Source organism: Vulpes lagopus, chromosome 10, assembly GCF_018345385.1.
Source record: "Vulpes lagopus strain Blue_001 chromosome 10, ASM1834538v1, whole genome shotgun sequence".
Classification (NCBI taxonomy): domain Eukaryota; kingdom Metazoa; phylum Chordata; class Mammalia; order Carnivora; family Canidae; genus Vulpes; species Vulpes lagopus.
In genome coordinates this window covers 1,558,597-1,579,675 of record NC_054833.1, presented here as the reverse complement: position 1 = coordinate 1,579,675, position 21,079 = coordinate 1,558,597, and the positions used below count along the sequence as shown (strand labels likewise).

Here is a 21,079-nt window from a genome sequence, read left to right as displayed (position 1 = left end):
AATGTCCCCAACGTTGCGTTGCTATTGGTTAAAATGAGGCTGCAATCTTAGCCAATGAAAGATTTCCTTTTTCAAGCCCAATAAGGGTTATAAAAAGTGCTACCCCACCCCCACCCACCTCTCGCTCTTCTTCTTTCTTATCTCAGAAGCTTTACGTTATATTGCAGGAGAACCTTGACACTACGATGTCTGGGCGCGGGAAGCAGGGTGGCAAGGCTCGCGCTAAGGCCAAGACGCGCTCGTCGCGGGCCGGGCTCCAGTTCCCGGTGGGCCGCGTCCACCGCCTGCTCCGCAAGGGCAACTACTCGGAGCGGGTCGGGGCGGGCGCGCCGGTGTACCTGGCGGCCGTGCTGGAGTACCTGACGGCCGAGATCCTGGAGCTGGCGGGCAACGCGGCCCGCGACAACAAGAAGACGCGCATCATCCCGCGCCACCTGCAGCTGGCCATCCGCAACGACGAGGAGCTCAACAAGCTGCTGGGCCGCGTGACCATCGCGCAGGGCGGCGTCCTGCCCAACATCCAGGCCGTGCTGCTGCCCAAGAAGACCGAGAGCCACCACAAGGCCAAGAGCAAGTAGTGGCCTACATAAAACCTTTCACAGTAGTTGGAGCAAGTCGAATCCAAACAAAAGGCTCTTTTCAGGGCCACCTATATTTTCTGGAAAGAGCTTGACATGGTTGGTAGTTTTACTATTCTAGGTTGGAAGAGCGCCATGGATTTAAAGCAAGTAATCCGCGGTAATTGGAAACGGACTTCAAACGTATGTTGCTCAATTGTTAACCTAGTCCCTGTGCGTGTACAGGAAGCTATTAGATATTGTCCGTTAGTGAAATTTCTTGGTGCAGAAAAGTTGCACCGGTCGGCTCAGCCAGAAGCTGGCCACCAAGGCGGCCCGCGAGAGCGCGCCGGCCACCGGCGGCGTCAAGAAGCCGCACCGCTACCGGCCCGGCACGGTGGCCCTGCGCGAGATCCGGCGCTACCAGAAGTCCACGGAGCTGCTGATCCGCAAGCTGCCGTTCCAGCGCCTGGTGCGCGAGATCGCGCAGGACTTCAAGACCGACCTGCGCTTCCAGAGCTCGGCCGTCATGGCGCTGCAGGAGGCGTGCGAGGCCTACCTGGTGGGGCTCTTCGAGGACACCAACCTGTGCGCCATCCACGCCAAGCGCGTCACCATCATGCCCAAGGACATCCAGGTCCCCTACAGGTTACTGGGGAGCTTCGTTACAGGATTGTCTTCCCCCACCCGAAGGCTGTCAAGAGTCACACCCATTTTTCCCAACAGTACAGATGCTTAGAGACCCTGCCCTCACTTTTAGGATGAGCCTAAAAACGTCAGGGTTGTGGCCTCAATGTAATTTCTATCCCTCCTTAAGGAAGTCAAAACATTTAAGGAATGTTTACCATAACTATTGCCATTGAAATGTGAGGTGTTGCTAGTCACACGGGCTGGCCTGCCTGACAGACTTAAAGGTACGTGTGTGCGGAGTAAAGAAAATACTAAAAAATGGAGGATTCTCGTATGGTTTGACCAAAGGCTGCTTACGAATGAAGGGTAGTGTGCTGTGGGCTGCTGACAAACCTTGGGCCCTGGGCCAAGGTGGCAGGATTAGCTAATGGAGGAAGGTCAGTTGATGTGCATTACATCTTTTGTCATTGTTGTAATTAAACAAGGAAAAACCCTGCCAAAGGTTTTTGTTGCCCAGAGCGCAGACTCTTGCCTCTGACTATTCAATGAACTCCTTTAACTGTCATCTCAAAAAGAAAAAAAAAAAGTGATCTTAGTTTTTTCTTGAATGTCATGGACACCTTGCTTTACTGTTGACATTTATGGAAATCCTCAGAATAATATTTGAAATGTATAAAGTGCAAAAATTGCAAAAAATGTATCCCATTACTCATCTGTGTTTTTAAAAATAAATTTGATGAGTGACATATGTGCTTAATTATTAACACATTATGTAATGCAATCTTGATGAGCCTAATAATTGCCATCAATTATTAAATGAGTAAATAATGGTTCAAGATAATTTGGCAGTTGTTATGAGAAATGAGATATCTGTGAATTCCATTGGGTGACAAAGTCACAGGTACTGAGGTTTGTGGCTTAAATTCATTGCAAAGGGAAATACTGAAATTCAGTCAGAGATAAATTATATTTTTCCCTATCTCAGCTCATGGTGTTCCTCCTCCTCCTCACCACCACCACCACCCCAACCATGCACTGCTGATTTTCATCCTCAGAGGTATTGTGTATATGAGCTCCAGTTTAAAAACCCTTGCTCTATAGTTTGTGCCCAATGATTTGCAACCTAATTATAATTTTTTTCCCTGAAAGTGTCTCTTTCTAACTGGGATTTCTTTAACACTTAAAGTCTAGTAATAAGTCGTATTAATATTCATATTCTTGTACTTAAAATATAACTTTTTTTTAGGTAAAATATAACTTCTAATCCTAGTATAACTATGACTTCTTGGAATAAAATAAATGATGACAACAATATCTAACAATGATAGGCACTCAAACGCACCCTCATAGTAAAATATTTGACTTTTTGATGGGCTTTTTAGAAGCTGTGTAACCCAAATAATTTTACTCATTATTCAATTGTTCTGTCTTTAAATATGTCTTCCAATTAAAGGGAAAGAAAAACAATTTTTCCTCTACTCTTCTGAGTGTTTGGCTGAGATCCCTATAAATAAAAGAGTTTTCTCAAGAGAAAAGCACACAGATGTTTATTCGCATTGTTAAACAACAAAAATTGAACTGAATACATGTAAAGGTCAAGTTGGCTTTATTCGATGATTCAGGGATCAGGCAGCGTCCCTTTTAGCAATAGAAAGGAGTTCTGCTGAGTTCCAGAAAAGGAAGGCTTTTAAAGGTGGAAAGGTGGCAGAAAAGGAAGATTTCTTAACAAGAGAAAAATCTAACTTAATAGCATTTGTACAGGGAATCCACACAGACATGGAAATTCCAAAGACAGTGAAGGCAAAACAAGGCATATATCTCATTCTGAACTAAGGAGAAGGGGTCTAGGATTTCCAAGGGAAGGAATGCACTTCACAGGCTGATAAGAAGATGTTTGGTAATTAGATGTTTGCCCTGCCGTACAGGTGAGTCACTCAGATAAAATTGATCTCTGTTAATAACAGTTTTCTGTCAAAGACTAATTTAGATTTTTTTTTTTTTTTTTTTTTAAGATTCTTCTACGTAGTTAAGGGAGAGAAAGTTTCTCTGAGCCCTCAGGGTCTTAATTGCCTTCTCCTACAAATGATCTCATCAAAGCGGCAGCTCCTGGGGCATCCTGACCTTGGCCCCTTTAAGGCAAAGACAAAAGGTGAGCGGAAGTCAGTTATGTGAAAGTTACCAGGAAAACAAGAATCAAGTATGTTAGGAAGATTTAAGGTGGTGCCTTCTCCATTGATATGGGTCTAAAGCTTTTCGACTGGTGTTGGTGGGTGAACTGGGAGGCCCTGGGCCCTGAAGTCTGGACCCAACCCCTATCAAAGATGTTGTAGAAGACTCCAGGTCTCCTCTCAAGAAAGAATCCGAGGGCAGACACCCCACAGTGTATGAGGGGTGCAAGCAGCAAAGTTTATTAAAACAGAAGTATACTATCAAGAAGTGAGAGCATGGTGAGCTCAAGAAAGCAAGCTGTGTGAACTAGGGTTCGAGTTTCTATCTTTTTTTGATGGTTGTTAAAAAGGGGCAGGATATTTATTACCTGGGGCTGGAAGCAGGGTTTCCTGCTTTTCTTCATTATTTGACCAGGGGTATCCTGTGGTGGCTCCGCCACCTGGGGCCCATCTGGCTCCTCCTGGAGTGCTTCCAGGACAGGCCTGGACCCTCGCCACCGCTGGCCACCGCCTTCTCCTTGCTGGCCTCCAGCATCCTGTTAGAGCCTCACTAACTGCCTGCTCCGACACTGGGATTAACCTTTGTCTTTCCTAGTAGAGAGGAAAGGAGAGGCAGCTTTGTAAATCTACTTCCTGCTTTTAGGGAAGTAAGCAGGGAGGCAATGGAGCTTTTCTTACATCTGCTTCACCTCAGACACTTTCAGCTCAAAATAAAACTTATGCCAGAGTGGAATGAATGTTTCCTGGGTAGCCTATTCTGCTTCCTTTGAATACTTAATATTAATATTTTCTTAATATTTGTTAGTACAGTATTAGATCTGTATTTAAAAAAATCTGAAATCTGCTTTATATTTCTAATTAATATACATAATGTTTTTAAACAAAAGTTGATAGCAAATTAAAGCTCTTTCTTTACAACATATTTAAGGCTTTTTTTTTCCATTTTAAATGTCATATTCTGGGTTAATGTAATTGAGCAGTTTTTCTCATGTTTGTAGATATTTATATATCCATTACAGATGATTTGGATGATCTATCCAAGTTATATGGACTTGATGAGAACCTTTTATAACAATACAAAGAGACATTAAGAAAACCACTTGGATGTGGTGGGGAGATTGGGGGGAAAGATTGCAAGAGGAGGGAAAGACAGTTATCCATTCACCCTTTAGTCTGATAACCTGCCCTGCCTTGGCTAGATTCTGGTCCTTTCCCTTTTTCTTCCAGGGGCCAGCTTATCTACCTACTGATGAAAGTACACTCCATCAAGAACGTGATTATGTTCCCTAATCAATTTATTTGTGGGCTGCAACCCAAATCAAAGGGGAATAGGAGATCTGGATTTCTTTCATGGGGAATGACATCTAAAAGCAAACTGGAAGACGTTGACCTCAATGACCCTTCTTGGAAATAATATGCAACATAAACACTGAAAATTTGTATCATTGTACCGGAACTAAGGTGAGTTCTCTCCTGGAGGTGGGGGCGGGGGGGGGGGAGCACAGATAGAAGCTGCACCAGGAGGTTGGCTGAGCATCTGACTCTTGATTTTGTCTCAGGTCCTGATCTCGGGGTCATGGGATCCAGCCCTGTATTGGGCTCTGTGCACAGCACAGATTCTGCTTGTCCCTCTCCCTCTGCTCCCCTCACCTCTAAAATAAGTAAACACTTAAAAAAGAAAGAAGAAAGGAAAGGGAAGGGAAGGGAAGGGAAGGGAAGGGAAGGGAAGGGAAGGAAGGGAAGGGAAGGGAAAGGAAGGGAAGGGAAGGGAAGGGAAGGGAAGGGAAGGGAAGGGAAGGGGAAAAAGAATGAAGCTGCACCAGGAGAGCTGTCCCACAAAGGAAGCTTTATGTGCAGCAAATAAGGAGATATGGGGAAAATCTTCCAAAGCCATGTCTCCTTAAACAAGGGTGAATGGGTTCCTTTTATTTAGGGCTAGGATGGATATTTAGAAAGGGGAGCCTTGTCATTGTATGCAATGGCAGCTAGATAGTAGCATATACAATTTAAGGAAACACACCTAGACACCCTCTGTAAAAGAGCCTTGTGCTCCTCCAAAGGCAGAGATATTAGTATTGTAATGAGGTACAGGTAACTGTTGGTGACTCCAGGGGTCACTCCACGGTCCACCTGTGCAGGTCGGAATCAGGATAAGTTCAAACTGGTTTGGGTGGTCTGGGCAGTTGCTAATGCTTGAGGTGTAGTTTCAATTTCCCTGCCCGGGATATTATGCCCCTTGGGTCTTTTGCCTGAATTGAAAGATAAGCTGGAAAGAAGAGCTGAAGGAAAAATGTGGGGCAAAGGTCAGTGGGTACAAGCAGGCGGGCAGTCAAGGTCAGGTCTTGGGGGCTAGCTGGTGACATTGTCACTTTCCTCCAGGAATGCATCACTTTCCTCCTAAATTTCCATCTGGTAAAGAATGAAAAGACCAAATTCTCCGCCAAAAATTTGGTTAAGGGTGACTCAGGAGGTTAAGAGTCTGCCTTGGGCTCAGGTCATGATCTCAGAGTCCTGAGATTGAGCCCCACCTCAGGCCCCCTGCTCAGTGGAAAGCCTGCTTCTCCCTCTCCCTCTCCTTCTGCCTTTCCCAGTGCATGCTTTCACTCTCTCAAATAAATACAATCTTCAAAAAAATTTTTTTGGTTAAGATGAACCTCTGTGGATTTATTCTGAAGAGATATTTGGTCAATTGCATGAAGACATATGTTCAAGGTGATTGCACCATTTTTTTAATACCAGATTTCATCAAATCTAAAACACCTAAGTAGGCAAGCAAAATAGATGATTATGTGCCAATAATCTGTTAAAAAATAAAATTCAACCAGATAAGTTTGAAGATCTAATTGACTTCATTAAATGTTTCCCAATTGGGCAGCATCTGAGGAGCTGTACAAAATGGAATGTTGTTGTAAAGAAGGGTGAGGCAAGAAAATTATAAACAAAAGCAAAGAAAGGATTGTTTCAGGCCAGATCCACCTCTTAGGGGAAAGGCCAGGGGGTCGGATTATGCAGATTACCTTGTCTTCTTTTTGGGGGTGGAGAAGGGTCCCTGAGACAGATTACCTCTTTGGTGCTTCTCAGAAAATTTCTAATGGACTGGTAAAAATTTACATTTCTGGGAAAGTTGAAACTACAATTCGATTCATGATTAAGCCCTGGTTGCTGACCTGGGTTTTTAACCTAAGTGACGCCATTTTGGGCCTGTGGTTTTCTTTTTAGCAAAAGAAATACCAACTATACGTATAATATGCTGTTCATTTTATATTACACACATTTTAGACACAAAAATATGGTGGCATTAATTTGGAAACATGAGTTTTTTTTTTGTTTTTTGTTTTGTTTTTTTTAGATTTTGTTTATTTATTCATGAGAGACACAGAGAAAGAGGCAGAGATACAGGCAGAGGGAGAAGCAGGCTCCCTGCAGGAAACCCAATATGGGACTTGATTCTAGGACCCCGGGATCACAACCTGAGCGGAAGACAGATGATCTAACACTGAACCACCCACAGCCACCCAGGTATCCCTGGAAACATGAGTTTCAATGAAGAAGGTAATTAATTACAAAATTCTCCATAAAATGGGAAAATATCACCTATTGAAGATAAGTCATTCATTGCCTCAAAAACTACTAGGTCACACCAAGCTAGACATTGCACATACCAAGAGAATAAGGCAACTTACTTGCCTTCGTAGCCTATATATTCCAGCAAGAAACAAAATAAGATCTTTAAAAATATTACATTTTAGGTTGTGATCAGAGTTGTAAGGAAAATTAAATCAGGTTCCTAGGCTATGGAGGCGCAGGAGCAGCTGTGCATGTTCCCTTTTTGGGTGACAATAAGCATTTCTTGGGCTGCTTGTAACAATTCACCACCAGTCTTTCAATAATAGAAATGTATTCTTACACAGTTCTGCAGGTCAGAAGCTCAAGATCAAGGAGCTACCAGAGCTGTTCCTTCTGGAGGCTGCCAGGGAGAAACCATTCCATGCCTTGGGCCTAGCTCCTGGGGGTGGATAGCAACACTGTGTGTTCCTTGGCTTGTTTGCAGCTGCTTGCTACAGCTTATCTCCAATACCTACCTTGAGCTTCACCTAGCCTTCTTCCCTGTGTGTGCCTTCCTTCCACATATAAGGACACCAATCATTAGATATAAGGTCCACACTAAATCCAGGATGATTTCATCTCAAGATCTTTAATAAATACATCTCCAAAAACCCTATTTCTAAATAAAGTGACATTCAGAGGAAACCGAGGTAGATAATAAACTGGGAGTGGGGGAAGGAAATGATTCAACCCACTGCAATGACCCTGGAAAAATGCTGACCAGATGGTATTTAAGCAGAGAGTTGAATAATATCAGATGGTAAATTATGTCATTCTTTTGGGGGATGTATTATTTTTGTTTGTTTGTGTGTCAAGTTTTTATTTATTTATTTATTTATTTATTTATTTATTTATTTATTTTTATCAAGTTTTTATTTAAATTCAAGTTTAGGTAGAGTATAATATTAGATTAGTATCAGGAGTATAATTTAGTGATTCACCACTTAACACCCAGTGCTCATTACCACAAGTGCCCTCAGTGCCCATCACCCAATTACCCTATCCCCCCACCATCACCCTCAACAACCCTGTTTGTTCCTTCTAGTTAAGAGTCTGTTTTATGGTTTGCATCTCTTTTCCCCCATGCTTCTCTCTTTTGTTTCCTAAATTCCACAGATGAGTGAAACCATATGGTATTTGCCTTTCTCTGACTGACTTATTTCACTCATCATTATACCCTCTAGTCCCATCCACAATCCTTTTGGTAGGATTTCATTCCTTTTGATGGCTGAGTAATATATATATATATATATATATATGGTGTGTGTGTGTGTTTCTTTGCTATATATATATATATATATATATATATATATATATATATACCAACTTCAACTTCTTTTCCAGTCATCAACAGTGTAAGAGGATTCCCTTCTCCACATCCTCACCAACATCTGTTATTTCCTGACAGGTGTGCAGGAGGAAGTCTTCTAAGAAGATAATGCAAATACATGAGGCCATCATATACATGAAATATTTCATCAGGATCAGAAAGCATAAAGAAGTTCAAGATCAAGTCTAAGATCAAGAATGTGTAGCAAAGATCAAGAGCAGAAGGAACAAGGGAAGAAAGTAAATTCACAGACACAGGCAGAGGTCAGATCATGCCAAGTTGAGTTTTGTAAATCATTTTATTTTTTTATTTATGAGAGACACACAGAGAGAGAGAGGCAGAGACACAGGCAGAGGGTGAAGGAGGCTCCATGCATGGAGCCCAACGTGGGACTCAATTCCAGGACTCCAGGATCACATCCTGAGCCAAAGGCTGATGCTTAACTGCTGAGCCACCCAGGCATCCCTGTAAATCATTTTAAATGACCATTCTAAGTTTTGAACACAGGAATGGCATACCCAACTTATGTTTCTTTGGAAGTTCACTAAGGCAAGTATGTGGTAAATACAAAGTTGGAAAGTATTGTTATCTGTTCAAGAGATAGTGGTGGCTTGGCCTAGTGGTAGGCCAAATACCTTGTTAGGCACAGGATATATTTTACAAGTGTAACTAAGAAATTTTGCTGCTGATTCGAGGTGTACTGTGTTGAGGAGGAAAAAAGAATTTCCTTCTACCCTTTTGAGTTCTTGGCTAAGATTCCCATAATAAGGGATCCCTGGGTGGTGCAGCGGTTTGGCGCCTGCCTTTGGCCCAGGGCACGATCCTGGAGACGCGGGATCGAATCCCACGTCGGGCTCCCGGTGCATGGAGCCTGCTTCTCCCTCTGCCTGTGTCTTTGCCCCTCCCTCCCTCTCTCTCTCTCTCTCTCTCTCTCTCTCTCTCTCTCTCTATCATAAATAAATAAAAATTTTAAAAAAATAGATTCCCATAATAAAAGATTATTAAGAGAAAAACAACCAAAATTTTATCAACATGTATATACCTCATGTATACATGAAAGATATAAAAATGAATAAACATTCCAAAATGGCCAAGCGACAGCCTTATTTATATACCATCTTCAGCTAAAGACAAAATAAAGAGGTATGTGTTGGGACAAGGGGGTAGGAGGAGGACAGTTATGAGAAAAAATCAGGAAAAGCAAGACAAACAAAGATAAGGTTCGATATACACATTCAAGTAGGTGTCTTCTCCATTAAAATTCTCTTATAATGTAGTCTTCCTTCCTGGTACTTAGAAATGGTGATTTCCTTTATAAATGTAAATATCTTTTACTAAAAAGTAACTTCTATTTTCAGGAACAACTGGGCGACTCGACTCCATGGTTGAGCATCTGCCTTTGGCTGAGGGCTTGATCCCTCATCCAGGGATCAAGTCCTACATCACGCTCCCAGGAGCCCACTTCTCCCTCTGCCTCTCTGTGTCTCTCATGAGCAAGCAAAAACTCTTTTAAAAAGCAAAAATAAAAGAACTTCTATTTTCAGACATCTTCCTGTATATGCCGTTTCTCAAAAATAATAATTTCAAAATAATCCTTATGACAAAGAAGCATAGTTTGGGGTGGCATATTCAACTACCCTTCAACTGTTGAAAGATACAAGGAAAGTATCTTGATTTGAATGAAGTTTGTCTTGATCGATTAAAGTCAGGATTAGCAAACAAACCAAATAGCATTGTAATTTTACAAAATAATATACTGTAGGTTTATAGAAAAAGAAATGTCTTTGGATATCAATTTCAAAAACTATAAAGGGCCTGACCAAGTTTTCAGATAACAATCTATTGCTACTTTTATCATGACTAATTGCTATGCAAAAATCTATAACATCAGATGAAGAGGGAGGCTACTGGTTGGTGGGAATTTTACTGATTTTTAAAGTAAAGAGAGTAGGATCTATAAAATGTATTCCAATGAATTAATGTTGGTGAAATATAATGAAGAAGGAAAACAATAAGCATGAAGCCAGAGTATTATGCTCATCACAGGCCAGTCTTCTAAAGAAATGGCAAAGACAGAAAGATATCTTACTTTTTTAGAGCTAAGTGGATACAGCTCTACCCACATTAGGTAGGTTTGTAATGTGGACTCAGATACCAGCTGAAGTTAGGTCCATTTTCCTTTCAAGAAAGTGGCAAATAGAGTCCTGTTTTCCTTGATGACTCAGATCCTGAGTTAAGAGGTGGCCAAAGAGTTACTTAGCCATAAAAAGGATTGACATACATTTCGAAAGGACAGAGAAAGAAATTCTGAAAGAGAAAAGGAAAATAGAGGAACCCGCAGGAAGAAGTAAGTCTCTTATTTTCTATGTTTCTTTGCTCTTAAATCAACCTATGCTATCCAGCCCTCTATAAAATATCCTGGATTTGCCTCTCACTAGTTGAATCAGTTTTGTTTCTTCAAGTGTTTGGCAAGTTTTCTTTTATTGCAACATAAATGCAGGGAAAAAATACAATATTCTAATGACACTTAAAATTACTTTTACTTATTTATGAAATTTAAATGGAATACTTTGGAATGTAATGGAATGTAATGCAACATTGCTTAAAGTAACTCATTGAAATACAGGGTAGCAAGAAAATAAGTGGATAACAAGGGGATTATATGGTAATGCTGAAAAAGCAATTAAAATTTTTCAGAATTTAAGCAATAGTAAAATTGTAGATATGTAAACTTTTAAAACTAAGTATATAAGTATATTCTTTTAATAAAGACTGTCTTAGAAAGACCAAAGTTTACTTTCTTTACTCTGCATTTGAATTTTCTATTTGTTCATTAAGGACAAATTAATTGCTCTTGTAATTAATGAAAGTTTAAAAAAATTTAAATTATGTATTATCTAGGGGAAAAAAAAAACAAACCCTCTACAGAGATACACTTAAAGACCTAGCTTGGAGAGATTCGGTAGTTTTCAAGTTAGGAGGACACCATAATTCAAAGATAACAAATTTACCATAATAGATGTATAGCCAAATACTAAGATATCTTTCAATGTTATAAATAATCATAATACTTCAGCACTACAAATACACTGAACAGCAGAACAGTCAAAATTCAAGAAATAATTTTAAGTGAACTATTCGATATATGAACAATTAATTTCCTCAAATCAGTGGAGAAAATATTTGTAATACTGATTAGCCAGCTGGTTAATTTCTTAAAAGTTAATTCTCCAAACAAGAAACCAGGTCTGGATTCTTACTAGTCACATTTTAAAAAATGGTTTTACTCATTATTAGTAAGATATCATAGGAACTGCTGTTGAAAATGAAAATTGTTGGGAATCGAGTCCCAGGATCGAGTCCCGGGATCGAATCCCATATCGGGCTCCCTGCGTGGAGCCTGTTTCTCTGTGAGCTTGTGTCTCTGCCTCTCTCTCTCTCTCTCTCTCTCTTTCTCTCTCATGAATAAATAAATAAAACCTTAAAAAAAATGAAAATTGGGAACCCTTTGGTGGAAGATAATATGTAGCCATATACCCAGGTCTTAAAATTCTCTATTTTATTAGCTCGTCTTGTTCTACTTCTAGATAGTAAAGATTTGGAGCGTACGCGTCCCCCCCCCCCCCCCTCCCGGGTATAACAAGGAGAAAACCTTTACAAAATGGGGTAGTCTTATGTCAATATTAGTAGAAAAAGAAAATGCATGCATGTGTCTAGAGATAATAGAATATTCAGTGTTTTTTTTTCTGTGCTTTTTAAAATGTATCCTCTACAATGCTAAAGTTTTGTTTCATGAGGATGAGACGGGAAACATAAACGAGAAAAGGAGAAAAAATAGCCTTAGGTCTTGAGGATCCACAGCACTCGGAGAACAAAAGGTAGGCGCGAAACAGGCCTGTTTCTTCTAGGCCCCTCCTCCCACCAAGGGAGACTTCAAGCCACAGCGCTCTCGGTTTTCACTCCGGTCCGCAGAGGGAACCCTATAAGAGGGAGCTGCGCCGCCCTGGCTGCACTTTCGCTCGGGTTTTCGAAGAGATGTCTGGTCGCGGCAAGGGCGGGAAGGGGCTGGGCAAGGGCGGCGCCAAGCGCCACCGCAAGGTGCTGCGCGACAACATCCAGGGCATCACCAAGCCCGCCATCCGGCGGCTGGCCCGGCGCGGCGGCGTCAAGCGCATCTCGGGCCTCATCTACGAGGAGACCCGCGGGGTGCTCAAGGTGTTCCTGGAGAACGTGATCCGGGACGCCGTCACCTACACGGAGCACGCCAAGCGCAAGACGGTCACGGCCATGGACGTGGTCTACGCGCTCAAGCGCCAGGGCCGCACCCTCTATGGCTTCGGGGGTTGAAAACCAAAGTGGACTCCCATCCTGTACCAAAAAGGTCCTTTTTAGGGCCCCCAAGTTTTCACTGAAGGAGCTTTAGTGTTCGTCTGCAAACGGGTCTCGGTGGAGGCGCTCACTTCCTGACGCATCTTACAGGGTTAGTGCTGACCACAGCTTCTGCGGACCAGCCGCTTTTCGCCGCGGAGTGGGATTGTGTGCAATCCTGTTGGCTTTGGCTCTGGCTCCTTTCTGGTCAAACTAGAAGGACCAGGCGCCACTCTTAATTGCTATTTTAGTATGTTTGCAGAATAAGCAAAGGGACAGGATCCATCCAATAAAAACCCTGAAAAACCTAGGATTGTATTTCTCCCCCCCCCCCCCCCCCCGGTATTGCACAAGTACTCTGGTAGCTCTCGTTACTCCCGATCTTCAACATTTCACTAGCGGCAGAGCAAATTTTATTGCCATTTGCTAAACAATCCATTTTAATTGCATTAGTTTTTAAAGATTTTGTTTAAAGGCAAAGACCCAGACAGAAGTAGGCTACATACATGCAAGGAGCCCTATGTGGGACTGGATCCCGAGGCTTGGGAGTAACGCCCTGAGCTAAAGGCTTACGCAACCACTGATGAATTGCATTTCTCATTATAATATATAGTTGCTAATTTTCTTACAAGCTTTATGGCTATTTTGGAGTCCTGTCTTAGTAATGTTGGATTTGTATTTAGTTTTTACGAATGTTGCCTGTCAGGCCTAAGCACACAAATGTTAGGCTGCTTATCTCCTTAGTTGGTTTGCAGATTAATGCTTTCTGAAATTACTATATTTACAGGCTGATCTTCCTATTTTAATAATAAACTAAGCGAATGTCTAAAATTTGCATGGCATTATAAAAGACAATGGCAGTTAAAGAAGAAATCATGCCAAATAGTTGATTCAAATTTGTGATAAATCCTTTCTGTGGATTCTCATGCACTAACGAGAGTTATTATTTTGGTCTTAAAATGGCAAAGTCACTGACAGCCAAGTCAAATAACCAAGTTACAAATGTTATATTCTATAATCCAAACCTGTAATAATTTAACTACTCTCTCTGGATAAAGAAGCCATCACAAAGAATGGGTTGCCACCCTAGTCCTATACGGGAGACCTGAGGGAAATGTCAGGACAGGCACCAGATGTGCTTCTGACGATATATCCCAACCAGATCCTATTATTCCAATCCTTTCTACAATAGGTCTGAGGGCCTGAAGTTAACTTGTATTCTCGCACTCTATTAGCAGATATCATACTAGCTCTCTGGACAGCACAAAGTTAGCAGCTTGAAATCACAAAATTCCGATCAATGTTCTTGTACAAATAGGCAAAGAGATGCAAACTTTAGTTTGCTCAAATTGTTGCAGGCACTTGTGTACCACCTATCACATTATCCCTAGCACTATGCATGACAAACTAGTTAAGCTAGACACATAGCTTATGAGCCCTTCTTCCGGATGGTCTGCCATGCTCCCGACCCCATGTGGGCTACAGAGGCCAACTTTTTAAAGCTGGGTAAAAGCATTACTCTGCCAACTTAATGCCCCTTCCAACATGCAAGGTCTTTTTAATCACATCGAATCGTGTAGGACCTAACTGCTGAGCTAAAAGGCTGACTTTAGGTGGTGGGTGGTCACTGGGATCTACTTTTAGTCATGTGAGCACATAGTAGAATTGCAACAGAGAGGGGCGACAAGTAGTGGGCTGCTAGGATTTAAGCAGGAAGCCACAGCTGCTCTCGCTCACAACCAAGAGCTCCACTTTAGCGCCAGAGCCAGAAATCTTTTTGTGCGGAGTTATATTCAGGTCGTTACGGCCGTGGAACTACATGCACACAGCATACACCGCGCAAGCCTGGCCTCCTAGCCAAAATCTTTAAAAACTAATGCAATTAAAATTAAACTAATTAATTAATGTGACTTGCCAGCACTGTGCGCATTACTCAGGGCAGTGGAATCCGCACAACCGCCGCAAAGCAACGGCCTGAACTGAAGCCTAGATCCCGATCGTGAAATTCCAGCTCGATTAGTGACAACGTAGTGGCTCTGAAAAGAGCCTTTGGGGCTTGGGCAAGACGCTTACTGGGCAAGTTTACTTGGCGCTGGTGTACTTGGTGACGGCCTTGGTGCCCTCGGACACGGCGTGCTTGGCCAGCTCCCCGGGCAGCAGCAGGCGCACGGCCGTCTGGATCTCCCTGGACGTGATGGTCGAGCGCTTGTTGTAATGCGCCAGGCGCGACGCCTCGCCCGCGATGCGCTCGAAGATGTCGTTGACGAACGAGTTCATGATGCCCATGGCCTTGGACGAGATGCCCGTGTCGGGGTGCACCTGCTTCAGCACCTTGTACACGTACACCGAGTAGCTCTCCTTGCGGCTGCGCTTGCGCTTCTTGCCGTCCTTCTTCTGCGCCTTGGTCACCGCCTTCTTGGAGCCCTTCTTCGGGGCCGGCGCGGACTTGGCGGGCTCGGGCATGATGGAGAGAAAACAGAACAGACGTTCCTCAAAGAAGAGAAAGAAAGTGTAGTGTGAGCAAAGTGCCGCTGGTCCCTTTCATATAGAACCTCTCATGCAAATTAGGTGTAAGTTAAAGTCCTGTGTCTGATTGGTGACTATTCAAACCAACGTCAGAAATTTAGTTCTGCCCAATCAAAAATGCGAGAATCCGGAAGTTGCATTTCCATTGGTTAAGATAAAGCCGCAACCGTAACCAATGCAAAACCTTCTTTTTCGCGCCCAACAGGGGCTATAAAAGGTGCTGGACTCGGCTTTCGCTTTTGCAACCACTTGCCTTGTGTTTAAGTTCCTGATGTCGGGACGCGGGAAGCAGGGCGGCAAGGCTCGCGCCAAGGCCAAGACGCGCTCGTCGCGGGCCGGGCTCCAGTTCCCGGTGGGCCGCGTCCACCGCCTGCTCCGCAAGGGCAACTACGCGGAGCGGGTCGGGGCGGGCGCGCCGGTGTACCTGGCGGCCGTGCTGGAGTACCTGACGGCCGAGATCCTGGAGCTGGCGGGCAACGCGGCCCGCGACAACAAGAAGACGCGCATCATCCCGCGCCACCTGCAGCTGGCCATCCGCAACGACGAGGAGCTCAACAAGCTGCTGGGCCGCGTGACCATCGCGCAGGGCGGCGTCCTGCCCAACATCCAGGCCGTGCTGCTGCCCAAGAAGACCGAGAGCCACCACAAGGCCAAATGAGCGGCTAGTTAGAGACGTTCCAAATCAAAGGCTCTTTTCAGAGCCACCTATAACCTCACAAAGAAAGCTGCTGCGCTGGTCTGCATTTTCGCTTTTTGGTGATACTATTTATTGTGAAGTGCTTCTGTCTTGAGAGAAAGAAAAACGTAGTCTGACCTAAAGAAAGGGACAGCTTGAAGATTGGCAGGGGCTAAGCTAGAAGGTTCTGAAGGGCTTATTCAGAAGTTCCAGATGGAAGCAGACAGGCAAATCCCTGAACCCATTTTAATTACAATGCTATCCACTAGTTTTAAGCGGCCAAAAGTACAGAATGGAGTGACTACTCCCAAGACCAACGATATGAGTATACTAGAAAAGTTATGGTTTAAATAATCCTAATTTTCACTGGATGTTGGAATTCTTAGTGGTCATTGCTATTTTATTTAGCATTTCATTCTGAAGGGAGTTACTGTCTGATATATTGATTAAAGATAAGCAGAACTTACTGAATCCCATTACCAGTAAATTCTTGATCCTGTTTATTGGGGCACATGTATTTGCTTAATTTATTCTTTTTTTTTTTTTTTAATTAACTTTTATTGGTGTTTAATTTACCAACATACAGAAAAACACCCAGTGCTCATCCCGTCAAGTGTCCACCTCAGTGCCCGTCACCCATTCCCCTCCAACACCCGCCCTCCTCCCCTTCCACCACCCCTAGTTCGTTTCCCCGAGTTAGGAGTCTTTATGTTCTGTCTCCCTTCCTGATATTTCCCAACATTTCTTTTCCCTTCCTTTATATTCCCTTTCACTATTATTCATATTCCCCAAATGAATGAGAACATACACTGTTTGTCCTTCTCCGATTGACTTATTTCACTCAGCATAATACCCTCCAGTTCCATCCACGTTGAAGCAAATGGTGGGTATTTGTCGTTTCTAATTGCTGAGTAATATTCCATTGTATACATAAACCACATCTTCTTTATCCATTCATCTTTCGATGGACACCGAGGCTCCTTCCACAGTTTGGCTATTGTGGCCATTGCTGATAGAAACATCGGGGTGCAGGTGTCCCGACGTTTCATTGCATCTGAATCTTTGGGGTAAATCCCCAACAGTGCAATTGCTGGGTCGTAGGGCAGGTCTATTTTTAACTCTTTGAGGAACCTCCACACAGTTTTCCAGAGTGGCTGCACCAGTTCACATTCCCACCAACAGTGTAAGAGGGTTCCCTTTTCTCCGCATCCTCTCCAACATTTGTTGTTTCCTGCCTTGTTAATGTTCCCCATTCTCACTGGTGTGAGGTGGTATCTCATTGTGGTTTTGATTTGTATTTCCCTGATGGCAAGTGATGCAGAGCATTTTCTCATGTGCATGTTGGCCATGTCCATGTCTTCCTCTGTGAGATTTCTCTTCATGTCTTTTGCCCATTTCATGATTGGATTGTTTGTTTCTTTGGTGTTGAGTTTAATAAGTTCTTTATAGATTTTGGAAACTAGCCCTTTATCTGATATGTCATTTGCAAATATCTTCTCCCATTCTGTAGGTTGTCTTTTAGTTTTGTTGACTGTATCCTTTGCTGTGCAAAAGCTTCTTATCTTGATGAAGTCCCAATAGTTCATTTTTGCTTTTGTTTCTTTTGCCTTCGTGGATGTATCTTGCAAGAAGTTACTGTGGCCAAGTTCAAAAAGGGTGTTGCCTGTGTTCTCCTCTAGGATTTTGATGGAATCTTGTCTCACATTTAGATCTCTCATCCATTTTGAGTTTATCTTTGTGTATGGTGAAAGAGAGTGGTCCAGTTTCATTCTTCTGCATGTGGATGTCCAATTTTCCCAGCACCATTTATTGAAGAGACTGTCTTTCTTCCAATGGATAGTCTTTCCTCCTTTATCGAATATTAGATGGCCGTACATTTCAGGGTCCACTTCTGGGTTCTCTATTCTGTTCCATTGATCTATGTGTCTGTTTTTGTGCCAGTACCACACTGTCTTGATGACCACAGCTTTGTAATACAACCTGAAATCTGGCATTGTGATGCCCCCAGCTAAGGTTTTCTTTTTTAAAATTCCCCTGGCTATTCGGGGTCTTTTCTGATTCCACACAAATCTTAAAATAATTTGTTCTAACTCTCTGAAGAAAGTCCATGGTATTTTGATAGGGATTGCATTAAACGTATAAATTGCCCTGGGTAACATTGACATTTTTACAATATTAATTCTGCCAATCCATGAGCATGGAATATTTTTCCATCTCTTTGTGTCTTCCTCAATTTCTTTCAGAAGTGTTCTATAGTTTTTAGGGTATAGATCTTTTACCTCTTTGGTTAGGTTTATTCCTAGGTATCTTATGCTTTTGGGTGCAATTGTAAATGGGATTGACTCCTTAATTTCTCTTTCTTCAGTCTCATTGTTAGTGGATAGAAATGCCATTGATTTCTGGGCATTGATTTTGTATCCTGCCACGCTACCAAATTGCTGTATGAGTTCTAGCAATCTGGGGGTGGAGGCTTTTGGGTTTTCTATGTAGAGTATCATGTCATCGGCGAAGAGGGAGAGTTTGACTTCTTCTTTGCCAATTTGAATGCCTTTAATGTCTTTTTGTTGTCTGATTGCTGAGGCAAGGACTTCCAGAACTATGTTGAACAGCAGTGGTGAGAGTGGACATCCCTGTCTTGTTCCTGATCTTAGGGGAAAGGCTCCCAGTGCTTCCCCATTGAGAATGATATTTGCTGTGGGCTTTTCGTAGATGGCTTTTAAGATGTCGAGGAAAGTTCCCTCTATCCCAACACTCTGAAGGGTTTTGATCAGGAATGGATGCTGTATTTTGTCAAATGCTTTCTCTGCATCTAATGAGAGTATCATATGGTTCTTGGTTTTTCTCTTGCTGATATGATGAATCACATTGATGGTTTTACGAGTGTTGAACCAGCCTTGTGTCCCAGGGATAAATCCTACTTGGTCATGGTGAATAATTTTCTTAATGTGTTGTTGGATCCTATTGGCTAGTATCTTGTTGAGAATTTTTGCATCCATGTTCATCAGGGATATTGGTCTGTAATTCTCCTTTTTGGTGGGGTCTTTGTCTGGTTTCGGAATTAAGGTGATGCTGGCCTCATAGAACGAATTTGGAAGTACTCCATCTCTTTCTATCTTTCCAAACAGCTTTAGTAGAATAGGTATGATTTCTTCTTTAAACGTTTGATAGAATTCCCCTGGGAAGCCATCTGGCCCTGGACTCTTGTGTCTTGGGAGGTTTTTGATGACTGCTTCAATTTCCTCCCTGGTTATTGGCCTGTTCAGGTTTTCTATTTCTTCCTGCTCCAGTTTTGGTAGTTTGTGGCTTTCCAGGAATGCGTCCATTTCTTCTAGATTTCCTAATTTATTGGCATACAGCTGTTCATAATATGTTTTTAAAATCGTTTGTATTTCCTTGGTGTTGGTAGTGATGTCCCCTTTCTCATTCATGATTTTATTAATTTGAGTCTTCTCTCTCTTCTTTTTAATAAGGTTGGCTAATGGTTTATCTATCTTATTAATTCTTTCAAAGAACCAACTCCTGGTTCTGTTGATCTGTTCCACAGTTCTTTTGGTCTCGATATCATTGAGTTCTGCTCGAATTTTAATTAACTCTCTTCTTCTGCTGGGGGTGGGGTCTATTTGTTGCTTTTTCTCTAGTTCCTTTATGTGTAAGGTGAGCTTTTGAATTTGAGATCTTTCCAGTTTTTGAATGTATGCTTGTATTGCGATGTATTTCCCCCTCAGGACTGCTTTTGCTGCATCCCAAAGATTTTGAACGGTTGTATCTTCATTTTCATTAGTTTCCATGAATCTTTTTAATTCTTCCTTAATTTCCTGGTTGACCTTTTCATCTTTTAGCAGGATGGTCCTTAACCTCCACGTGTTTGTGGTCCTTCCATATTTCTTGTTGTGATTAAGTTCTAATTTCAAGGCATTATGGTCTGAGAATATACAGGGGACTATCCCGATCTTTTGGTATCGGTTCAGACCCGATTTGTGACCCAGTATGTGGTCTATTCTGGAGAAAGTTCCATGTGCACTTGAGAAGAATGTGTATTCAGTTGAGTTTGGATGTAAAGTTCTGTAGATATCTGTGAAATCCATCTGGTCCAGTGTATCATTTAAAGCTCTCGTTTCTTTGGAGATATTGTGCTTAGAAGACCTATCCAGGGTAGAAAGAGCTAGATTGAAGTCACCAAGTATAAGTGTATTATTATCAAGGTATTTCTTGAGTTTGGTTATTAATTGGTTTAAATATTTGGCAGCTCCCACATTCGGGGCATATATATTGAGGATTGTTAAGTCCTCTTGTTGGATAGATCCTTTGAGTATGAGATAGTGTCCCTCTTCATCTCTCACTATAGTCTTCGGGGTAAATTTTAATTTATCTGATATAAGGATGGCAACCCCTGCTTTCTTTTGAGGACCATTTGAATGGTAAATGGTTCTCCAGCCTTTTATTTTCAGGTTGTAGGTGTCCTTCTGTCTAAAATGAGTCTCTTGTAGACAGCAAATAGATGGGTCCTGCTTTTTTATCCAGTCTGAAACCCTGCGCCTTTTGATGGGGTCATTAAGCCCGTTCACATTCAGAGTTACTATTGATAGATATGAGTTTAGTGTCATCATATCTATTCAGTCCTTGTTTTTGTGGATTGTTCCACTGAACTTCTTCTTAAAGGGGAATTTTAAGAGTCCCCCTTAAAATTTCTTGCAGAGCTGGTTTGGAGGTTACATATTCTTTCAGTTCCTGCCTGTCTTGGAAGCTCTTTATCTCTCCTTCCATTTTGAATGAAAGCCTTGCGGGGTAAAGTATTCTTGGTTGCATGTTCTTTTCATTTAGGACCCTGAATATATCCTGCCAGCCCTTTCTGGCCTGCCAGGTCTCTGTGGAGAGGTCTGCTGTTACCCTAATATTCCTCCCCATAAAAGTCAGGGACTTTTTTTCTCTTGCTGCTTTAAGGATCTTCTCCTTATCTTTGGAATTTGCAAGCTTCACTATTAAATGTCGAGGTGTTGAACGGTTTTTGTTGATTTTAGGGGGGGATCTCTCTATTTCCTGGATCTGAATGCCTGTTTCCCTTCCCAGATTCGGAAAGTTTTCAGCTAGGATTTGTTCAAATACATATTCTGGCCCTCTGTCCCTTTCCGCGCCCTCGGGAACCCCAATTAAACGTAGGTTTTTCTTCCTCAGGCTATCATTTATTTCCCTTAATCTATCCTCATGGTCTTTTAATTGC

The 21,079-nt window shown here is 42.3% G+C and overlaps 5 protein-coding genes across 5 annotated transcripts; 4 read left to right on the top strand and 1 right to left on the bottom strand.

The window, feature by feature from the left end:
• Nucleotides 1-149: 149 nt before the first annotated feature.
• LOC121500105 (histone H2A type 1-H) lies at nt 150-969 on the top strand. Its single transcript, XM_041771564.1, has one exon. The coding sequence runs from the start codon at nt 186-188 to the stop codon at nt 576-578; it is 393 nt and encodes a 130-aa protein (XP_041627498.1). The 5' UTR covers nt 150-185; the 3' UTR covers nt 579-969.
• Nucleotides 838-9,152, top strand: LOC121499889 (histone H3.3-like; the record flags this gene model as incomplete). The annotated part of the gene is made up of 3 exons (XM_041771128.1): nt 838-1,471; nt 3,200-4,816; nt 8,370-9,152. A coding segment is annotated over one exon (459 nt), but the record flags the coding sequence as incomplete, so codon positions are not given.
• A 3,174-nt stretch (nt 9,153-12,326) lies between these two features.
• LOC121500118 (histone H4) lies at nt 12,327-12,676 on the top strand. The gene has a single exon (XM_041771581.1). The coding sequence runs from the start codon at nt 12,327-12,329 to the stop codon at nt 12,636-12,638; it is 312 nt and encodes a 103-aa protein (XP_041627515.1). The 3' UTR covers nt 12,639-12,676.
• Nucleotides 12,677-14,734: 2,058 nt separating this feature from the next.
• Nucleotides 14,735-15,122, bottom strand: LOC121500112 (histone H2B type 1-K). The gene has a single exon (XM_041771573.1). It carries the CDS (start codon nt 15,120-15,122, stop codon nt 14,742-14,744), a length of 381 nt encoding a protein of 126 aa, XP_041627507.1. The 3' UTR covers nt 14,735-14,741.
• A 333-nt stretch (nt 15,123-15,455) lies between these two features.
• Nucleotides 15,456-15,843, top strand: LOC121500107 (histone H2A type 1-E-like). Its single transcript, XM_041771567.1, has one exon. It carries the CDS (start codon nt 15,457-15,459, stop codon nt 15,841-15,843), a length of 387 nt encoding a protein of 128 aa, XP_041627501.1. The 5' UTR covers nt 15,456.
• The last annotated feature ends 5,236 nt before the right edge of the window (nt 15,844-21,079 follow it).

What these genes read in the sequence shown, in the direction of transcription:
- LOC121500112 (XM_041771573.1), bottom strand. Translation starts at nt 15,122, where the DNA reads ATGCCCGAGCCCGCCAAGTCCGCGCCGGCCCCGAAGAAGGGCTCCAAG.
- LOC121500105 (XM_041771564.1), top strand. Translation starts at nt 186, where the DNA reads ATGTCTGGGCGCGGGAAGCAGGGTGGCAAGGCTCGCGCTAAGGCCAAG.
- LOC121500107 (XM_041771567.1), top strand. Translation starts at nt 15,457, where the DNA reads ATGTCGGGACGCGGGAAGCAGGGCGGCAAGGCTCGCGCCAAGGCCAAG.
- LOC121500118 (XM_041771581.1), top strand. Translation starts at nt 12,327, where the DNA reads ATGTCTGGTCGCGGCAAGGGCGGGAAGGGGCTGGGCAAGGGCGGCGCC.